Source organism: Tursiops truncatus, chromosome 4 (assembly GCF_011762595.2).
Source record: "Tursiops truncatus isolate mTurTru1 chromosome 4, mTurTru1.mat.Y, whole genome shotgun sequence".
Lineage (NCBI taxonomy): Eukaryota > Metazoa > Chordata > Mammalia > Artiodactyla > Delphinidae > Tursiops > Tursiops truncatus.
The window spans coordinates 47,579,184-47,596,364 of record NC_047037.1 but is presented as its reverse complement, the minus strand read 5'-3'; the positions used below and the strand labels follow the sequence as shown (position 1 = coordinate 47,596,364).

General features: G+C 42.4%; 1 protein-coding gene across 1 annotated transcript; it reads right to left on the bottom strand.

The window, feature by feature from the left end:
* Positions 1 to 1,345: 1,345 nt before the first annotated feature.
* On the bottom strand, positions 1,346 to 17,071 carry LRRIQ4 (leucine rich repeats and IQ motif containing 4). The gene is made up of 6 exons (XM_004323150.3): positions 16,742 to 17,071; positions 12,937 to 13,987; positions 8,172 to 8,345; positions 6,581 to 6,719; positions 5,367 to 5,563; positions 1,346 to 1,720 (listed from the first exon to the last, which is right to left on the bottom strand). Exons 2-6 carry the CDS (start codon positions 13,954 to 13,956, stop codon positions 1,568 to 1,570), a joined length of 1,683 nt encoding a protein of 560 aa, XP_004323198.1. The 5' UTR covers positions 13,957 to 13,987; positions 16,742 to 17,071; the 3' UTR covers positions 1,346 to 1,567.
* Between the last annotated feature and the right edge of the window lie 110 nt (positions 17,072 to 17,181).

Sequence of the window (17,181 nt, the reverse complement as noted above, 5' to 3'; positions counted from 1 at the left end):
TCAGATATAAACCATGAACACTAATAATGGCCACTGACATGCAAATCTTCATTAAAAGTGGTCGAAAATTCAAAACCCAGTATCAAAAAATACCTTGTGAAAATAAAGTAAAATATTTTATTGCTAAAATAAGCAAATTAACATATTACCTCTGAGCATTTCTTTGGCATGGAATTTGCCACATAAAACCTACTTAACTCATTAAAGTTTCTGTGCTGCTCTAAGTGATTTTTGGAATTTTTTATTTTTCTCTTACTAGAGCATGAAATTCATTGCATGGCAGAGGGGTCTGTTCACACATTTCTATTCTGATATGCTCCAGTCAAGTTATGTTTTGCTTTCTTCTTGCTACACTAATAATTCATACTGCAATCATTGCTTGAAAGACATGTAGAATTTGAAATCAATACCACTCTAAAAGAAAAAGTCATCATGGGAATTCCCTGGCAGTCCAGTGGTTAGGACTCGCTGCTTTCACTGCTGTTGGCCTGGGTCCAATCCCTGGTCAGGAAACTAAGATCCCACAAGCCATACAGTGTGGCCAAAAAAAAAAAGGGGGTGAGGAGGTCTTGAGTGGTATAAATGGGGATGTTTTAGGTAATGATTCTTCACTTCTTTCAGCATTCGCATGAATTCCATGAACACCTGTGCTCATGCAAAACTCTATGAACAAATGTTCATAGCAGCTTTATTCATACTAGCCAAAAACTGGAAACAGAGCAACACCCTTCAAAGGGTGAATGGTGAAACAAACTATGCAATACTACTCAGCAACCAGAAAGGAATGAACTATTGACACTTGCACTACTTGGATGGACTGGAAGTGAATTATACAGTATAAAAAGGCCAGTCCCCAAATGTTACATACTATGTAATTCCATTTACATGATCTTCTTGAAATAACAAAATTACAGGTTAGGGATTGGAAGAGGGGTAGGTGGTAGGTGTGACTAAAAGCAATAGCACAAGGGAGATTGGTGGTGATTGATAGAACAATTCTGTATCTTGACTGTGGTGGTGGCTTCACAAAAGCTACATGTAAGAAAATTGCATTGGACTACACACACTCACACACACAGACACACACATGCACACACACAAAAGTGCATGTATAAGTGATGGAATCTGAATAAGCTCTGTGGCTGGTAGTGAGGTCCATTTTCTGGTTTTGTTACTATACTATAGTTATGTAGGATGTCAACACTGAGGGAGGGTGAAGGATGCATGGACCTCCCTGTACATTTCTTTGGAACCTCCTGTGAATTATTTCATAATTAAAAGTTTTAAAAGTAGACATGATAGTACAGTGAACCTCCATGTACCTATCACATGCTTCTTTTTGGCCAATCTTGTTTCAGTTGGATTCTTCACATTTACCTCTCCCTGATATTATTCTGAAGCAATTCCCAGTCATCATAGCATTTTTATCCATCAACATTTCAGTAAAAGAACCTTTATTTTTATATATAACCATAACTCTGTGAATAATTTTTGTGTGGTAGGCATCTAATTCCTAGAGATTCTTAATCCATCAGGGTTCATTACCTCAATTCATACATTTATAGAATTATTTCTTATTTTTCTTGACAGATTTTCCTTTTACATCCTGCTTTCCTTTCTTATCTTTTGGAGAATTCCTCCCCTTCTTTTGCAATTTTAGCAGGTCTTCAAATTTCCCAAATCCTTTGCGTACCATTATTCCACGCCACCATGCCTGAATCTGAAAACAAGAACAGCATCAGCTCGTACCACAGTGGACTGGGGATGGTTACAGCTCTTTGTTCTGGTATGTAGTTTTCAAGATGTGGAGAATGAATGTCACTAGAACTCTGAACTTTATTTTCTCTCTTTCTCACTTGGCCAGTCATCCAGGCAAAGCATTTTTCAAGTATTTGGTGCTTTATGTGCCAAGCACTGTTCTAGACATTTGGGAAACAGCAGCTAAATACCAATGTCACTGACTCTGTGGAACTCACACACCAGTGAGGGGAATAGACGATAAACAATAAACACATGACTGTATAATTTGCCAGATGGCGGAGGTGACAGTCTACAGCAAGGGGAATGGGTATGCCTGTACCCTGCCTTCCTCTTGTTCCTGGACTACCTGCGCTCCTACCTACAGGCGGCCCTTACCTGTTCTTGAGATCCTATTCCTTCGCACCTGCTCAGGAAATCTCTTCTCTAGTAGACTCTTCGAACCTGCCAGTGGCTCCCTGTTTCTCTCAGAATAAAAACTCAAGTCCTGGCCTCTCACCTTCTGAGATGGCCCACACTCTGTCTGTGGAGTGTGTTTCTACCAAGGTCATTTTCACCTTTTGAGATGGATGGCATTCTGTCTATGGAATGTGTATCTCTCTAAATAAATCCACGTCTTAAACAAAAACAAACAAACAAACAACCACCACCCCCCAAAACTCAGGGCCTTGCAATGGCTTACAAAGCCCTATCCAATCTGCCCCTCCCTCCTGATCTCTTAACTGTCTCCCCCTTGCTCACTTGCTCCAGCAATGCAGACACACGCAGGCACTGCTCCAGCTCAGGGCCTTTGCCTTTACTGCTTCCTCTGCCTGGAACACTCTTCCTAATATTCAGATGGTTCACCCCTCCACTTCTTCAACAATTTGCTCAATTGTCATTGCTATAGACTGAATTGTGTCCCCTGCTCCCGCAATTCGTATGTTGAAAAGCCTTAATGCTCAATGTGGTGGTATTTGGAGATTGGGCCTTAGAAGGTAATGAGGTTAGATAAGGTCATGAGGGTGAGGCTCTCATGATGGAATCAGTGCTCTTATAAGAAGAGACATCAGAAAGCTTGCTCTTTCTCTGTCATGTGAGGACACGGTGAGAAGGCAGCTGTCTGCAAGGCAGGAAGGGAGCTCTCACCAGAAACTGACCATGCTGGCACCATGGACCATCCCGGACTTCTAGCCTCCAGAACTGTGAGAAAATAAGTTTCTGTTGTTCAAGCCACCCAAGCTATGATACATTGTAATGGCTGCCTGAGCTAAGACAGTCATTTTCCCAATGAGGCCTACCCTGACCATCTCATTAAATTGAAACCCTTATAAATCTAAAAAAAAAAAAAAAAAAGATGCAAATGAACTTATTTACAAAACAGAAAGAGACTCACAGACTTAGAAAACAAATTTATGGGGCTTTCCTGGTGGCGCAGTGGTTGAGAATCTGCCTGCCAGTGCAGGGGACACGCGTTCGAGCCCTGGTCTGGGAGGATCCCACATGCCGCAGAGCAACTGGGCTCGTGAGCCACAACTACTGAACCTGTGCTCTAAGCCCGCGAGCCACAACAGCTGAGCCCATGTGCTGCAACTACTGAAGCCTGTGCACCTAGAGCCTGTGCTCCTCAACAAGAGAAGTCACCGCAATGAGAAGCCCACCTACCATGATGAAGAGTAGCCCCTGCTCGCTGCAACTAGAGAAAAGCCTGCACGTAACAACGAAGACCCAATGCAGCCAAAAATAAATAAATGTATTAAAATAATAATAATATTGATGTTGGCTCTAAAGACTGGGTAACCAATCCTTTTATAAGTCAGGTGGTTTCCGGCTCTTTGCCTTCAAGAAAAGTGAAGTTAATTTGTCAGCTTAGAGCCTGCTATCTATTTTGGGGGATATATCTGGAAGAAGTTCAGAGATATGTGAGGCCCTGTCACTTAAAACAAAACAATATAGGCAAAAAAAACACCTTTTTCCATTCTTGTCAACTTAAGAATTTAAACGAGGTTTCTCATCTGTAAAATAAAAAATAGGAATGGAACTGATGCCAAACTTTATCTCATTCTAGCAATAATTAATAGTTATGCAAGAATGTATAAACTATGTGAAAAAGTCTTTCCAAAACTCCTGTAAGTCAAATAATTAAATATCAAAATTTATAATAGATTTTATATTGTTTTGGTCAATTTTATACTACTACTAATTTCACTAAGACTCAATCCAGAACATTACAACACTGTGGTCATAGAAGAAAATTTTAATTTAAAATTTTAATTTATATAAATATTTTTGTAGCCTAGAAGTATGAGGTGATCCGTAAATGACATACACACACACACACACACACACACACTAAGGTTAATTCTGAGGGGAAAGTGGAATGGAAATACACGTTCAAGAAGAAAAAGAAATGACATAAAATTTTTGCATGTAAGATAAGAACTTGTCTACTGACATACCAAATCATAATGGTACTTAGATTCCATTGGATACATTTAAAATACTGATATAACAACTCTATTTTAAGATGTCAGTATGTAAAATTCACTGGAAAGTAAATCCTTTGCAATGATTTAAACTTAGTGACAAAAAAGGTTAAATATCAATTTTAAAATGTGCAAGAGGGTGCATGGCTTTTCAAAATGCTTTTAAGAAGTATCCCCCAAATATTATTTTCATTCCTGAGTATATACATATTAAAATTAATATTTTAACATAAACTTTTTTCCTTTATGTTGCAGCTCGGGCATTATTTTGATTTATTAAAATTATGTTTGTGGTAGCTTATATTATCTATGAGTTTAATTTCAGAAGCGTAAAGGAGGTATCACACAATATTTACCAGGAAAGGGAGGATGTTAGGTCTGATATGATTGAGGGCCATTGATAAAGGGTCTTACAGACCAAAGACTAACTCTTATTTCAGGTAACATGGAGAGTTGTCCACTTCAGCAGAGGCATGGCAAGATCTGACCTAGGTTTTAACAGCGTAGGTCTGACTGCTGAGTGGAAGATGTATCACAGGGGAAGCAGGTGAGGAAGTAGGGACACTAGTTGGAGGGCTAATGCAGTCATCTGGGTTTGAGATGATGGGGGTTTGGACCAGTTGAATGAAGAATACTGAATACTGACTGAAGTGGACACGTTCCTGGGCTGTCTGGGATATCCTTATGTTTCCATGGGCTTGGTGGGCAAGGAGGAGAGTGACAAGGCTCTTAGCCCTTTGATGCTAAGTTAGGAGCAGAGCAGAACTCTGGTCTCTAGACCTCTGATCCATAAATGCTTTCATTTCTAATTTTTCAGTCTCATCTTACTGACTTTGTTAACATCAGCTTTTCACTCCAGTGAATAGTCCAACAGTTTTAGATAGTTTGGGAATTTGAAGTTTTGGTTTCTTTTGCCTATTTGTCGGCTTCTCATCTGACACAGAGAAAAGGAACAGAAAAGACAAAAAATGCTAGGATGATGTTAAAAACTCTCTCGCTTAGCCCTGGGGATATAAAAGTAAATAAGAATCTCTATTCTCAAGGTATAGATGTGTAAAGAGCAGCCTCATATATCTATAGTTTAACACTAATCCCACTCCAAGCAACTGTGAATACGTTATACAAAATTTTTGCTGATTTTACCTTTGTCGCCATTGTCTTCATATTTCTTCTTTCTTTAAGGTACGCCCGTACAGCCTCAGCGCCTTCGGCACACACTGTCATTGGGGGTTCTTCCATGGGATTGCCCATCAGTGTCAGAACTTTTAGATTCACTAGACTATCCAGATTCTCTGGAAGATGGGTGATCAAGTTGTCCTCGAGCCGTAATTCTTTCAAAGCTGAAATGATTTTTTTTAAATAATGAATTTGTCTTAAAAACAAGCAAAATTAAAGCATGCATTCTTTAGTCCAATCACTTTGAAATGTTTCCTCCTATGCCATGTAACAAAAGACGGCACATTTAATGAGGCAAACCAAGTTCTCTTTTTCATAACAACTCAAAGTTGTTGGAGCCAGTGTAAATCAGCGTTAGAGACAGGAAAATAGTAAATACTAAAAAATGTTGAGAACGTTCCATTGCTCCAGGGATCAAAGAGAGGATAAAAATGCATGGTCTGGAGCATGACTAAGGAGTACCTCATACCCACCCCTGCCGCTAATCTTTGAATTATGTCCTATGGGTATGGGTAGGCAACAGCTTCCACTCATATTCCTTCAACCTCCTTTCATTAAAGAATAAGTCATAGCTTGAAAACACATCTATAAACCTGAAGATTCAGCACATTATGGCAAAGAAAAAGTTTTTATTTGGTTCCTGTAGGATCTCAGCAAAAGCCTGTTCAGTGAATGGATGGATTTACAAATAGTGGTTTAGCCTAGTGGAAAATGTTTGCATGTTCAAATATGAATCATGTATGATTTTTCATGTCAATCATGTAGCTCCAAAAGTCCCCCCTTGCTAATTTCATTACTCTGGGTCAATCCTTTTCCTTTTATTCAAGTGACTTATTGACCTAAAGCAAATTTAATACAGGACCCCCAACTCCAAATTCTAGCAGATACTAGGTATTCAGTAAATTCTTGTTCATGGCATAATGACTATACGGATGAGTGCTAACTTTCTTAGCAGTTGCTATTTTCTTTTCAATTCTTAATAAACAATCTAATTGCCTTTGTGAGGCTCTTAGCTGTGCTAACCTGGCACCTGGCCTTCCCCGCACTACTAGGAAGCTCTGCAAGGAGGTGATGGGGTAGGTCTAAGCTCTCGTCACTGAGATTGATCTTTAGTAGGGCAAGGAAGCCTTCAACGCTGGTCTCAAACTCCACTGGGCTGTGGATCTACAAAGATTCCTCACCTTGTGCTTGGCAAATGGCATCTGGAAGTTGCTTAATCAGATTGCAGCGGCAGTCAAGAATTTCCAGGTTGGGCATTGATCCCAAGGATACAGGCAGGTACTCAAGATGATTGTTCTCTACATACAGCTCTTTAAGACTCTGAAATAACATGAGAGTATACCATAATGACCCTTACATTGATAAAAGAATTATGGTAACCAGAATCACCTGTGAGTTCCCATGTTCTTTCTTTTTTTTCTTTTAATATTTATTTACTTAGCCTGTTCTGGGTCTTAGTTGCTGCATGTGGACTCCTAGTTTCAGCATGCATGCAGGATCTAGTTCCCCGACCAGGGATCAAACCTGGGCTCCCTGCATTGGGAGTGCAGAGTCTTACCCACTGGACCACCAGGGAATTCCCTCCATGTTCTTTCAATGGGGATATTATGCATTGGGGTAAAGGGAAAAACACACATTTAAAGAATCATCATCAAAAACTACAATTATTTTTGAGTTAAGCCATCAGTTGCGGTTCTCACGTATGCAGGGAAAAGAGAACATGGGAATCTAGTGTTTATTTGGTTCACGAGAACTTTATGGAAAAACAGTTTGGATCATTTAACTACAAATATCATTTGCTTCCTTTCAACAGCTAATTCTCTGTGGCAGTTGCTACAGAATTGCAATTGCCACAGACATCAATCCAACATTGCCCAAGTGGATGTAACCAAAATGTACAGAGAATAGGTTAACTATTTTCAGATTCACTGGGCAAGATTTTAATGTTTGCATTTCACCCTAAGATTTTGGAGAGTGTGGCGTGACATGTACAAGGAGCAAGTTGATGAAAGCAGTTCTGTGAACACAGGGCAAAGGAATAGAGAATTAGGAATAGGTGAGACGTACCTGTTCTGTACATGCCATTGCTCAGTTCCAGGACTGGGAGTTATGTAGTTACACCTACTTTATCATTATTAAAGTTACACCTAGTTTATCATTATTAAAGTGTAGCACCAGGAACATGAAAAAAAAATATTTAAAGTACACATACATAAAGACACACTGGTATGGCTACTTTGAATGATGTCATCTTGTTGCTTTGCTAGGATTTAGCATAGCGCTGTGGACCCATCTTCAGCTTGAACCTGGTGCAATAGTTAAGTACACCATGATACGCCTTCCACCATGCAGGGAGGGAAATCAGACTGTCCCATCCAAAATGCAGACTCCCAGCCATGTCATCTGTATGATACCTTAACTTCAAAATAGTATCATTTTCAGGGAATAGTTTTTAAAAGTGGAAATTAATTGCAAAGTGGTATGGCTCAGTTTCTGCAAATAAAACATGCCAAAGCACACAGTAGAAACAAGTATGGCTTGACATATCCAAGAGCAACTACAATAAAATGTTCTTGGAGGATGGATCCCGGGGCTGTTTAGAAAGACAGTGGGAGCCTCAAAGTGCAACAGTGACTGCTTGCTGGGAGCTAGGAATCTTGTATGGATGATTCCACATGCAACCTGTGAGAACAACACCATGTCTTCTCAGTATCAGCCAATTTAAGGAATCAGGGCGTATAATTTTTTGCCTGCTCGTTTGGGGAGGCTTACCTGGAGTTTCCTAATGCATTCTGGCATATGGGTAAGCTTGGCTCCCTGATCTTGGCCAATGTATAATTTCTCTAAAGACTCTAAAGAAAGGATTTCTTCTGGAAAGGAAGGAAACTGGTTTCCGGTTAGTCCAAGAATCTTCAGTTTTGAAAGTAAACCAAAGTTTGACGGTAACTGGAAGTATTCCAAAAAGATAAGTTTCAGGTCAAGATTATTTTTAACAGTAAGAAAATAAATTGGGCTTTTAGTTTTGAGGCAGAATGTTTAAAAAATAAGTAGAGCAATTTAGCATCTCCTACTGATGAAAAGTTAGCCCATATGTTTGCATATATAGTATTTATACTCATAGATATATAAAGTCTGGAGTTCTACCTTTCCCCCAGCCTCTCTGCTCTTTACTTTTACGCACTGGATAAAATTAGAGCAATTTTTAACCTACTTTATTGCAAATTTTTAAGCTGTAGTGTATCAAATGCTTGACACTACTGAAAGAAAAAGTACTACGCTTATTAGTGTAATATTGCAACTATAATATTCATAATTAATTCTGTTATTGGAACTGATCCATTTAGTGACATGAGCTCTCACCCTTAAAGGCTTTAGCTCAGCAATTCTGAAACTTTAGTTAAAATCTCAGTTGGAAGGAAACAATGAATTACTGTTATATCTTCTGCCCTCCAGTGAATCCCAAGGTTATCTGTCCTGGTATTAGGCAGGCATTTCACAGACTCCCACTCCCAGACTTTCAGAGTTGGAAGGCCTTAAAAAGGTCTATTCTAACCCTCTAATATGGTGGTGGAACATGTTCCATGCTAGCCATCCAGCCCATATTTAAACACCACCTCCTGGGATGAAAAGCTCATTGGCTGAAGACCACTACTTACCAAATTTCCTTCTCCTGTCAAGCCAAAAATCTGTGTCACTAATACATCCACCTATTGGCCTCTTTCTGGCCCTCTGGAACCACATGGAAAAATCTCACTCTTAAAATATGTGACACAATCACCCTATTGATTATGTTACAGAAATACCTATTTTCTTGTAGGAAAAAAGGCCCAACTCTGTGTCTTAATAGCTCCTTAACTCATTTTGAAATATAGTTCCCTGGCAAATCCTTCCTCACGGGTCCCTGCTTCAGCCTTTGGGCTTTCCTCCCACCCATTCCCTAATCTGTCACTCTACTTTTCATGACAATGGTTAATAGGGTTTGGCTCAACCCAATCTCTCTCTAGATGGGTGGAATAGGTAAATAATTAGTGAATAGATTATCTCTATAGTGGGCTTTCTTTTGACCTACAGGCGAAAGTCTCATATACTTGGAATCTGCCATAAGCCATTTTTCTCTTTATTGTGTAGTGTGAGGGTTCATTTTCTTAAAAAGTTATAAACTGCTTACAGTTTTACTTATTTATTAACATTAAAAAAAAAAAACTCAGAACAAGTCAACCTCCAGGGAAACTGATGTTTAAGCTTTCCTTCTTGGCTATTTCAAAATTCTTCATCAGGCCCTTAGATCCCTTCAATGGGAAGCATCTGCATTCAATGCAGTCCAAAATAATGGGGAAAGAGTTTTCAATCTAACCACTTCATTATAACCTAGTCATTTCACTCTTATTACTGTTTACTTCGTTCATAGGTTTAGCTTTTCTTTTTCAAAAGCCCACTGAATTTTAAAGATTTTTTTCCCCAGGATACTTAAGATCTAATAATTAATCCCATCATAGTCATATCAAAGTATAGTGTAGGTAAACTTGGATGTACAGAAAACCTGCCAAGCGTCAAATGAGAACAATTATTGCTGACACTATAATTGAGCTGTAGCCATTCTGAGGTTGAATTTTCCCCCTTAATAGTGTGAATGAAAAATCTTACCAGCCAAATCAGTAAAACAAAAGATGTTGCAGCCACCTGACAGTGAGCCCTGAGGGAACTCAGGATGGAGACAAATGGGCTGCCCACTCCCAAGCCCTCAGCCACTGCAGTCATCCTCCACGGTGCACCCTGAGGAGACTCAGAATGGCCCTAGATAGCTGAGGTGCATATCAAAGGAATGATTTCAGTGAGCCCAGACTCTTGCATCTTCCCATACACAGAAATGCGCTAAATTCCTTAACTTGAGAATTTGGTTTTCTTTAATTAACAGTAATCTTTTGAAGTTCCGACTACCTGGTCTTTGTTGCAAAAAGTCCTATATATCCCGGCTCCTCCCTTCCCTCTGTGGAGCAGACCCTCTGAGCTATCTGAGAGGCTGCATCCCCCGCTTAAGTCCTCAGTTTTGTCCACCAAATAAAACATAATTCTCAACTTTTAGGTTGTCTGTCTTTTTTCAGTCAACAATAGAAATGTACCATACAAATAAAATCCATCTAGATACACACTGAAAGTTAGCTATTTTTGCCTCCATCTAGGAAAGAAAAAGCAACTGGCCAGGCTTCTAGCGCCAGAAGCCCATGAGGCAAATTTTGGGGTGTGAAAAGGCGTTGGCTTAAAGGCAACGTGTCATTATGGAGAGAAATGCATTGGGAGGTTGCTGGAGGCATAATAGGAAATTGAAAAAGGAAGACAAAAGCCGCAGAAATACCATCATAAGAACTGAAGAATAATAAGCACTGGTACATGGAGATTTTCATGTTCAACATAATAACATTGAACGTGTTCACATTTAGGTGCAGTTTGACTTGCAGTAAAACTTGGTGTTGGGTGAGGCTAATCTTTGTTAAGGAGCCATCTGTGTCTGATTCCCTCCTCCACCCTGATTTCTTAAAATGTCTCACAGGGAAGGGTTAGGTATCACTCGTGACTCAATAGGATTTAAGTGAACTTCCCAAGGGTGCTTTATATTTTGAGCCTTTCACTCCCAACTGTGGAATGACAGACTTTGTTCACTATAAAAGGAATTTCTTACATGAGCTGCAGAAGAATTGGGAGCCGGGCAGAGGGCTTCTCATAGAACCTCTAAAATCCTCCAAGGTGGGCTGCTACTTAAGTAGAGATTGAGTCCTAGATTCTCTTCCTAAATCTTAAAGTCATCATCAAAATATTTACTTCCTGAAAGGCAGTTTTGAAACTCTCTAGCAATGAGGAAAACAAAAAAAACAACAAAAAACCCAAAGTCCTAGAAATTGAAAGTCAAGTAAAAGATTAAAAAAGAACAAAAAACAACTTTAAGGCTAGGTCTTTTATAATGTATGAAGTACATGAGAGTGCTGTTCACGGCTAGGAAAAACAGACCTAATATTTGGTTACTGTTGTTGATTTCCAAACCTCCCTTTCTCTCTCTCTACAGTTGTCTTTTGCTTTTAACAGAACTGTTCTTTTAAATTTTCAAATATGAAAAAAAAAGATATATTCAATATCCGTAATAACCTATAATGGAAAAGAATCTGAAAAAGAAACATATATATACACAACTGAATCACTTTGCTGTACACCTGAAACTAACACAACATTGTAAATCAACTATATTTCAATAAAAACATAAAATAAAAAAAAAAAGCATCTGTACCCGCCATCCAAACCTTTCGTTAATGAACAAAATGAATTACTGCAATTAAAATTGAGTTCTTGGGGCTTCCCTGGTGGCGCAGTGGTTGAGAGTCCGCCTGCCGATGCAGGGGACACAGGTTCATGCCCCGGTCCGGGAAGATCCCACATGCCGTGGAGCGGCTGGGCCCGTGAGCCATGGCTGCTGAGCCTGCGCATCCGGAGCCTGTGCTCCGCAACGGGAGAGGCCACAACAGTGAGAGGCCCGCGTACCGCAAAAACAAACAAACAAACAAATTGAGTTATGATCCCATCCTCATTTCCTTGACTTCCTCCCTCTTCCAAGAGGCAGCCATTATTAGGAATTTTGTGAGGTTTTTTTCCAGTACATATTTTTATACTTTTATTACATATAAAAATATCCATAAAATGTGTTGTGTGTTGTGTGTATGTAGTTTTGTGTGATTAAAGATTTATATGTGATATAATATTCTGCCATTAGGTGTTTTACTTTTTAATAAACATCACACTTTTGAGATCTACCCACATTGGCACGTATAACTCCAGTTCACTTAAGTTATTGTGTAGTATTCCATTTTACAAACATACCGCAATTTACTTGCGAATTCCTCTACCAACTGACATTTAGATTATCTCCCGTACGTCATGATTATCAACAATGTTACCATGAACGTTTTTGAACACACCACCCTGCACACATGTGGGAGAGTTTCTCTAGGGACAAACTGATTTTGCAGTTTCCCGTGAATGGAACATTAAAGCCTAAGGCTGTATGTGTCAGAGAACTCTGCTGTTTCAGGAAACCCCGGTAGGAGGTAGTCTTGTTAAGAACATGAACCCTGCAACCCAGTGCTGTGGGTTGGCATCCTGACTCTCTCATGTACAGGTGTGTGGCCTTGACAAGTTAGTTAAGCTCCCCATGCCTCATGTTCCTCATAGATCATTGAGGATAATATCACCCACGTCGAAAAGTTATTGTGAGGATTAAATGGGATAATATCAATACATGTAAAACATTTAGCCCAGTGACCGGCACGTACATATTGTAAGTAAACATCAGCTACCATTTATGATCACTATTGCTATTCACAGCAGGAAAAGTAACATAAATGGTGACCCTGTTGGATATATCTGTTAACCCCGGATTTTCACTCGTAAACTCAGTTCGAATTTCCTGATGTTTAGACACAGAACTACACCAGCTTAGGGCCGGAAGGGCCCTTGGTGGGAGCATAGCGACAGCCAGGAAGGGGATCGGTACCTTGCATATTTTATTATCATCCAGCGCCAGGATTTCCAGGTTCTGCAGCTCACAGATCTGCAATGGACAGCGTTCCAGATAGTTCTGGCTGAGATCGAGGAAGCGCAGGTTAACCAGGCGTCGGAAGGGGCGGCGCAGCACCCGCAGGCCGGTGTTGTGCAGGTAGAGCAGGTGCAGCGAGGTCCACCTGCAAAGGACGTGCGGCACCTTCTCTAGGTGGTTCCCGCTCAGCCCAATCTCCGTCACCTGCGAGAGCTCGGCCAGGGTGTGCGGGACGGAGTGGAGGCGATTGTGGGATAAATCCAGCACCGACAGCTTGGAGCACTGGCACAGCGACTCCGGGAGAGCAGGCAGGCTGTTGTAGGCCACGTAGAGCTTCTTCAGCTTCGTCAGGTTCCCAATCTCTTCTGGGATGGCACTTAGCTTGTTCTCATCCAGGTCGATGATCTCCAGGTTGAAGAGACCACACAGCTCCAGAGGGAAAACTTCAAATTGGTTTTGCTTCAGGTGGATCTCCCTCAGTTTGGTCTGGTTCACTATTTCCTTGGGCAGAGATTTCAGGTGGTTTCCCGCCAGTCCGAGCAGCTCGAGGTGGTGAAGGCGTTTACAGACGAGGGTGGGGATCTCCGCCAGGTCCGTGCGGTAGAGGCGGAGCTCACGCAACTTGTGGATGCCGCCGAGGACCCGAAGGGACGAGGCCAGGAGCGGGTTGTCGCTCAGGTCCAGGCCCTCCAGGTTGCTCAGCTTCCCCAGCTCGGGGCACAGATTCTTCAGCTTGTTCTTGTTCAGGTAGAGGATCCTGACATCCCTTAAATGCTGAATATCCTTGGGGATTTCTGCAATCTGGTTGTTTTCCAGATGCACTTCCTCTAATTCTCGTAAGCCTAAAATCTCCGCTGGAATGGTAAGCAAGCTCTGATTAGAAGCGTCAATGAAAAATGTTCTATCAGAGACCTGTTGTGGATCATTTTTCTGATGAATTCTAGATGAATGTTCTGATTTTGTGCTGTCATTTGACATTATTCTGATGGAAAGTTCAAATATTCAAAATCTGAAATATTGTGAAAAGAAACAAAAAAAATATCAGTTTACTTGCCACCAGATTTGGTATCCTTAAGAGAAATAAAGTTTAGTTGATTAAATTGAGTGCTCACTACGACACAACATAAAATGTAGGCTTTTGTGTTTCATGTTGGGAGAATACCCCTCTTTCTCCTAACAGGTTGACTTATATTTTAAAAGAAGGATTGTCTAATTTCAATTTTTAGAAATGCCTCTTTTGATTCTATTTTCAGGTTGGATGTGGAAGGTTGCAAAAGATCATTGATCTTACCATAAACACCGAGAAAACATTAGGAAAAAAATAGTACTTTAAAATACTGCATTTTGGGGAGTTCCCTGGTGGCTTAGTGGTTAGTATTCTGGGCTTTTACTGCCATGACCTGGGTTCAGTCCCTGGTCAGGGAACTGAGATCCCGCAAGCTGCGTGGCCAAAAAACGAAACAAAAATTGCATTTTTCCTTAAATCCCCCAGAGAGTTGTGGATGTAAAGAAGGCCAGTAGAGGGCTTCCCTGGTGGCGCAGTGGTTGACAGTCCACCTGCCGATGCAGGGAACACGGGTTCGTGCCCCGGTCCAGGAAGATCCCACATGCCGCGGAGCAGCTGGGTCCGTGAGCCATGGCCGCTGAGCCTGCGCGTCCGGAGCCTGTGCTCCGCAACGGGAGAGGCCACGACAGTGAGAGGCCCGCGTACCACCCCCCCCAAAAAAATCCAGAAAGTTTCACAAAGCAAAACTTGAATTTTCCGTGCCCTGGCAACTATTTCATAGCTTTTACATGGTATTTACAGCTGTTTATATAGCATTTACATTGTATTAGGTATTATACGTGGTCTAGGGGTGATTTAAAGGATGCAAGGAGGACGTGCATTGGTTATATGCAAATACTATGTTGTTTTATATAAGGGCCTTGAGCATCCACGGATATTGGGATCCGAGTGGGTCCTGGAACTAATCCCTTAGGACACCGAGGGACGACAAGGAACAATGACATCCTCACATATTTTCTTTGGTTCTGACTTCTAGAAATCTCAGATTCGAGTTAGACCTCTACTCCGAGTTCTTGACACATAAGCACCCAGTGAATCCACTCAGCATCCCTCTCCCCTGCTCCCCTACCCTCCAATCAGGGAGGGGTTTTTTTTTTCCCAAACTACATCCCTCCTCCATACCTGGAAATCACTGGGGGTGATGAGAAAGGTACTAATGGAAATGAGCTATACATGTGGTGTCTTTTTGACCATCCTATTTGATGTGCATTTTGACATTGCAGGCTGTCGTTCTGTGTAAATACTGTTTTGTTTTGCTAAGGCAGATGGGGAGAACAGTGCTGTAGGTGCTGTTTGCCTGGTTAAAGCAGCTCTTTCCTGTTTATTCTGTTCTGACCCTGTTTGTTAGTCACTCTCTAGAACAAAAGTCTAATTCTGCCCTTCTTGCTCCTTTGGAAGAGTATGCTTCCCTTCCCCTGGAGCAGCAATTAATTAATCCTCAACCTCTCTTTCCCCTATTTTCTTAACTCAAAATACTTTAAGGGAGGAATAGGGAAGGGCGGGTGCTGAATTGCACCTACACTCACACTTGAGTATTTCAGGCTACCTCTCAACTTTGTTGGTAGCACGTGGGATAAATGAAAATATAATTGTCTTTTCTATCATCATCATGTGTAATCTGAAGAAATACAAGTGATGCTTAAAATCTGTGGGTGATGCTTAAAAATCTCTTGAGGCACAGGGTTTCAAGAGACCTCTGCCTTGCCTGGCACAATTTCTTGGCAGTCGAGCGGTGGTCTGGAATTGGCTGGTGGGGTAGTGGGAAGGAGAGAGGACTCAGACATTTTGTTTTTCACCTTTGAACTGTCTTCCTAACTGGCCTGTTTTTACCTTGAGGATCTTCCTTACACCTTTGCTCAGGCCAAGGAGTCTCTGACTGGCTCCAGAGTCCTCTACAGCAGGGGTCCCCAACCCCCGGGGCCATGGACCGGTACCGGTCCGCAGCCTGTTAGGAACCGGGCCGCACAGCAGGAGATGAGTGGCGGTGAGTGAGCGAAGCTTCATCTGCCCTCCCCATCGCTCACGTTACCGCCTGAACCATCCCCCGCCCCTTTCACCCCCCATACCTCCCCCCCAACCACCGTCTGTGGAAAAATTGTCTTCCACGAAACCGGTCCCTGGTGCCAAAAAGGTTGGGGATCGCTGCTCTACAGGGGCCTTCCACTTCTCTTCGATCTATGGTAACCCCAAATAGAGGGCCTTCCTTCCCTCCTTCCTTTTTTTCTCTCCCCCAGGCCCAAGTACCAAATCCTGAACATGTTACCGTGTAACTATCGCTGGGTTCTGTCTCCTTCTCATTCCCCAAAGTCCAGTCTTAGCTGATGCTTTATGATCTCTCCTGAGCTGCTTCATACTGCATCTCCCCTAGGTCGTGTCAAATCCATCCTCCATCAGCTGTTCCCCATTTGAGAGCTCCCAGCGCCCTGCCCCATAACAGCTCTGCTTCTCAGAGGATGCACAGGACTCCACGTGGATCTGGCCTCGCTTGCCACACAGCTCCCCCTTCGCCCCCAATACACAGTCTGGGCTCATCTGGGCAGCCCCAAGAACCTGCACATCTCCAGAAACGCACAAAGCAGTTTTGCCCTCTGGCAGGTTCACCCCGGCCAGTCAGAATGATACCTCTTCCAAGAAGCCCTCCCTGATGCCCCCACCCCTCCACAAGACTGATCGACAAGCCTCTTTATGCTCCCTTACCTTCGCGCCCTATCTGTGCTAGTGCCACTCTGTGCTTTTGCGCCTGGCCTCCGCAGGTATGTGCACACTTTGGGGAAAGGACTGTGTCATAATCGTCTTTGTATCCCCGGGCCCTAGCCCATCAGCTGGGCCCCCTAAACCTCGAGAACTTCTCCCTGCAAAGGAGCCAGGGTGCCCTCCCTCAGTGTGTCTTTAACCCAGGGCAGGTGACCTGGACCCAGACGGGGTGACCTAGGAGCCTCCATAGCATCGGCAGTCACTGCCCGCCCAATCAGGCCTCAGGGACCAAGGGAGTAATGGCGAAGGTCGCCACAGCCGGCTGGTTCCGGCGCTCAGGGTCGCGCGGTGGATCCGCTCCCGGCGCAGATCGTTGGCTGCCTGGGGCGGCTGGCGCACGCGCGCGGTCGTCATGACAACGCCGCTGCTGCGGCCCGCGGGAT

What these genes read in the sequence shown, in the direction of transcription:
- LRRIQ4 (XM_004323150.3), bottom strand. Translation starts at nt 13,956, where the DNA reads ATGTCAAATGACAGCACAAAATCAGAACATTCATCTAGAATTCATCAG. An exon ending in ATGATAATAAAATATGCAAG is followed by an intron (nt 8,346 to 12,936) that starts GTACCGATCCCC and finishes GAATACTTCCAG; the next exon opens with TTACCGTCAAACTTTGGTTT. An exon ending in TGCCATTTGCCAAGCACAAG is followed by an intron (nt 5,564 to 6,580) that starts GTGAGGAATCTT and finishes AAATCATTTCAG; the next exon opens with CTTTGAAAGAATTACGGCTC.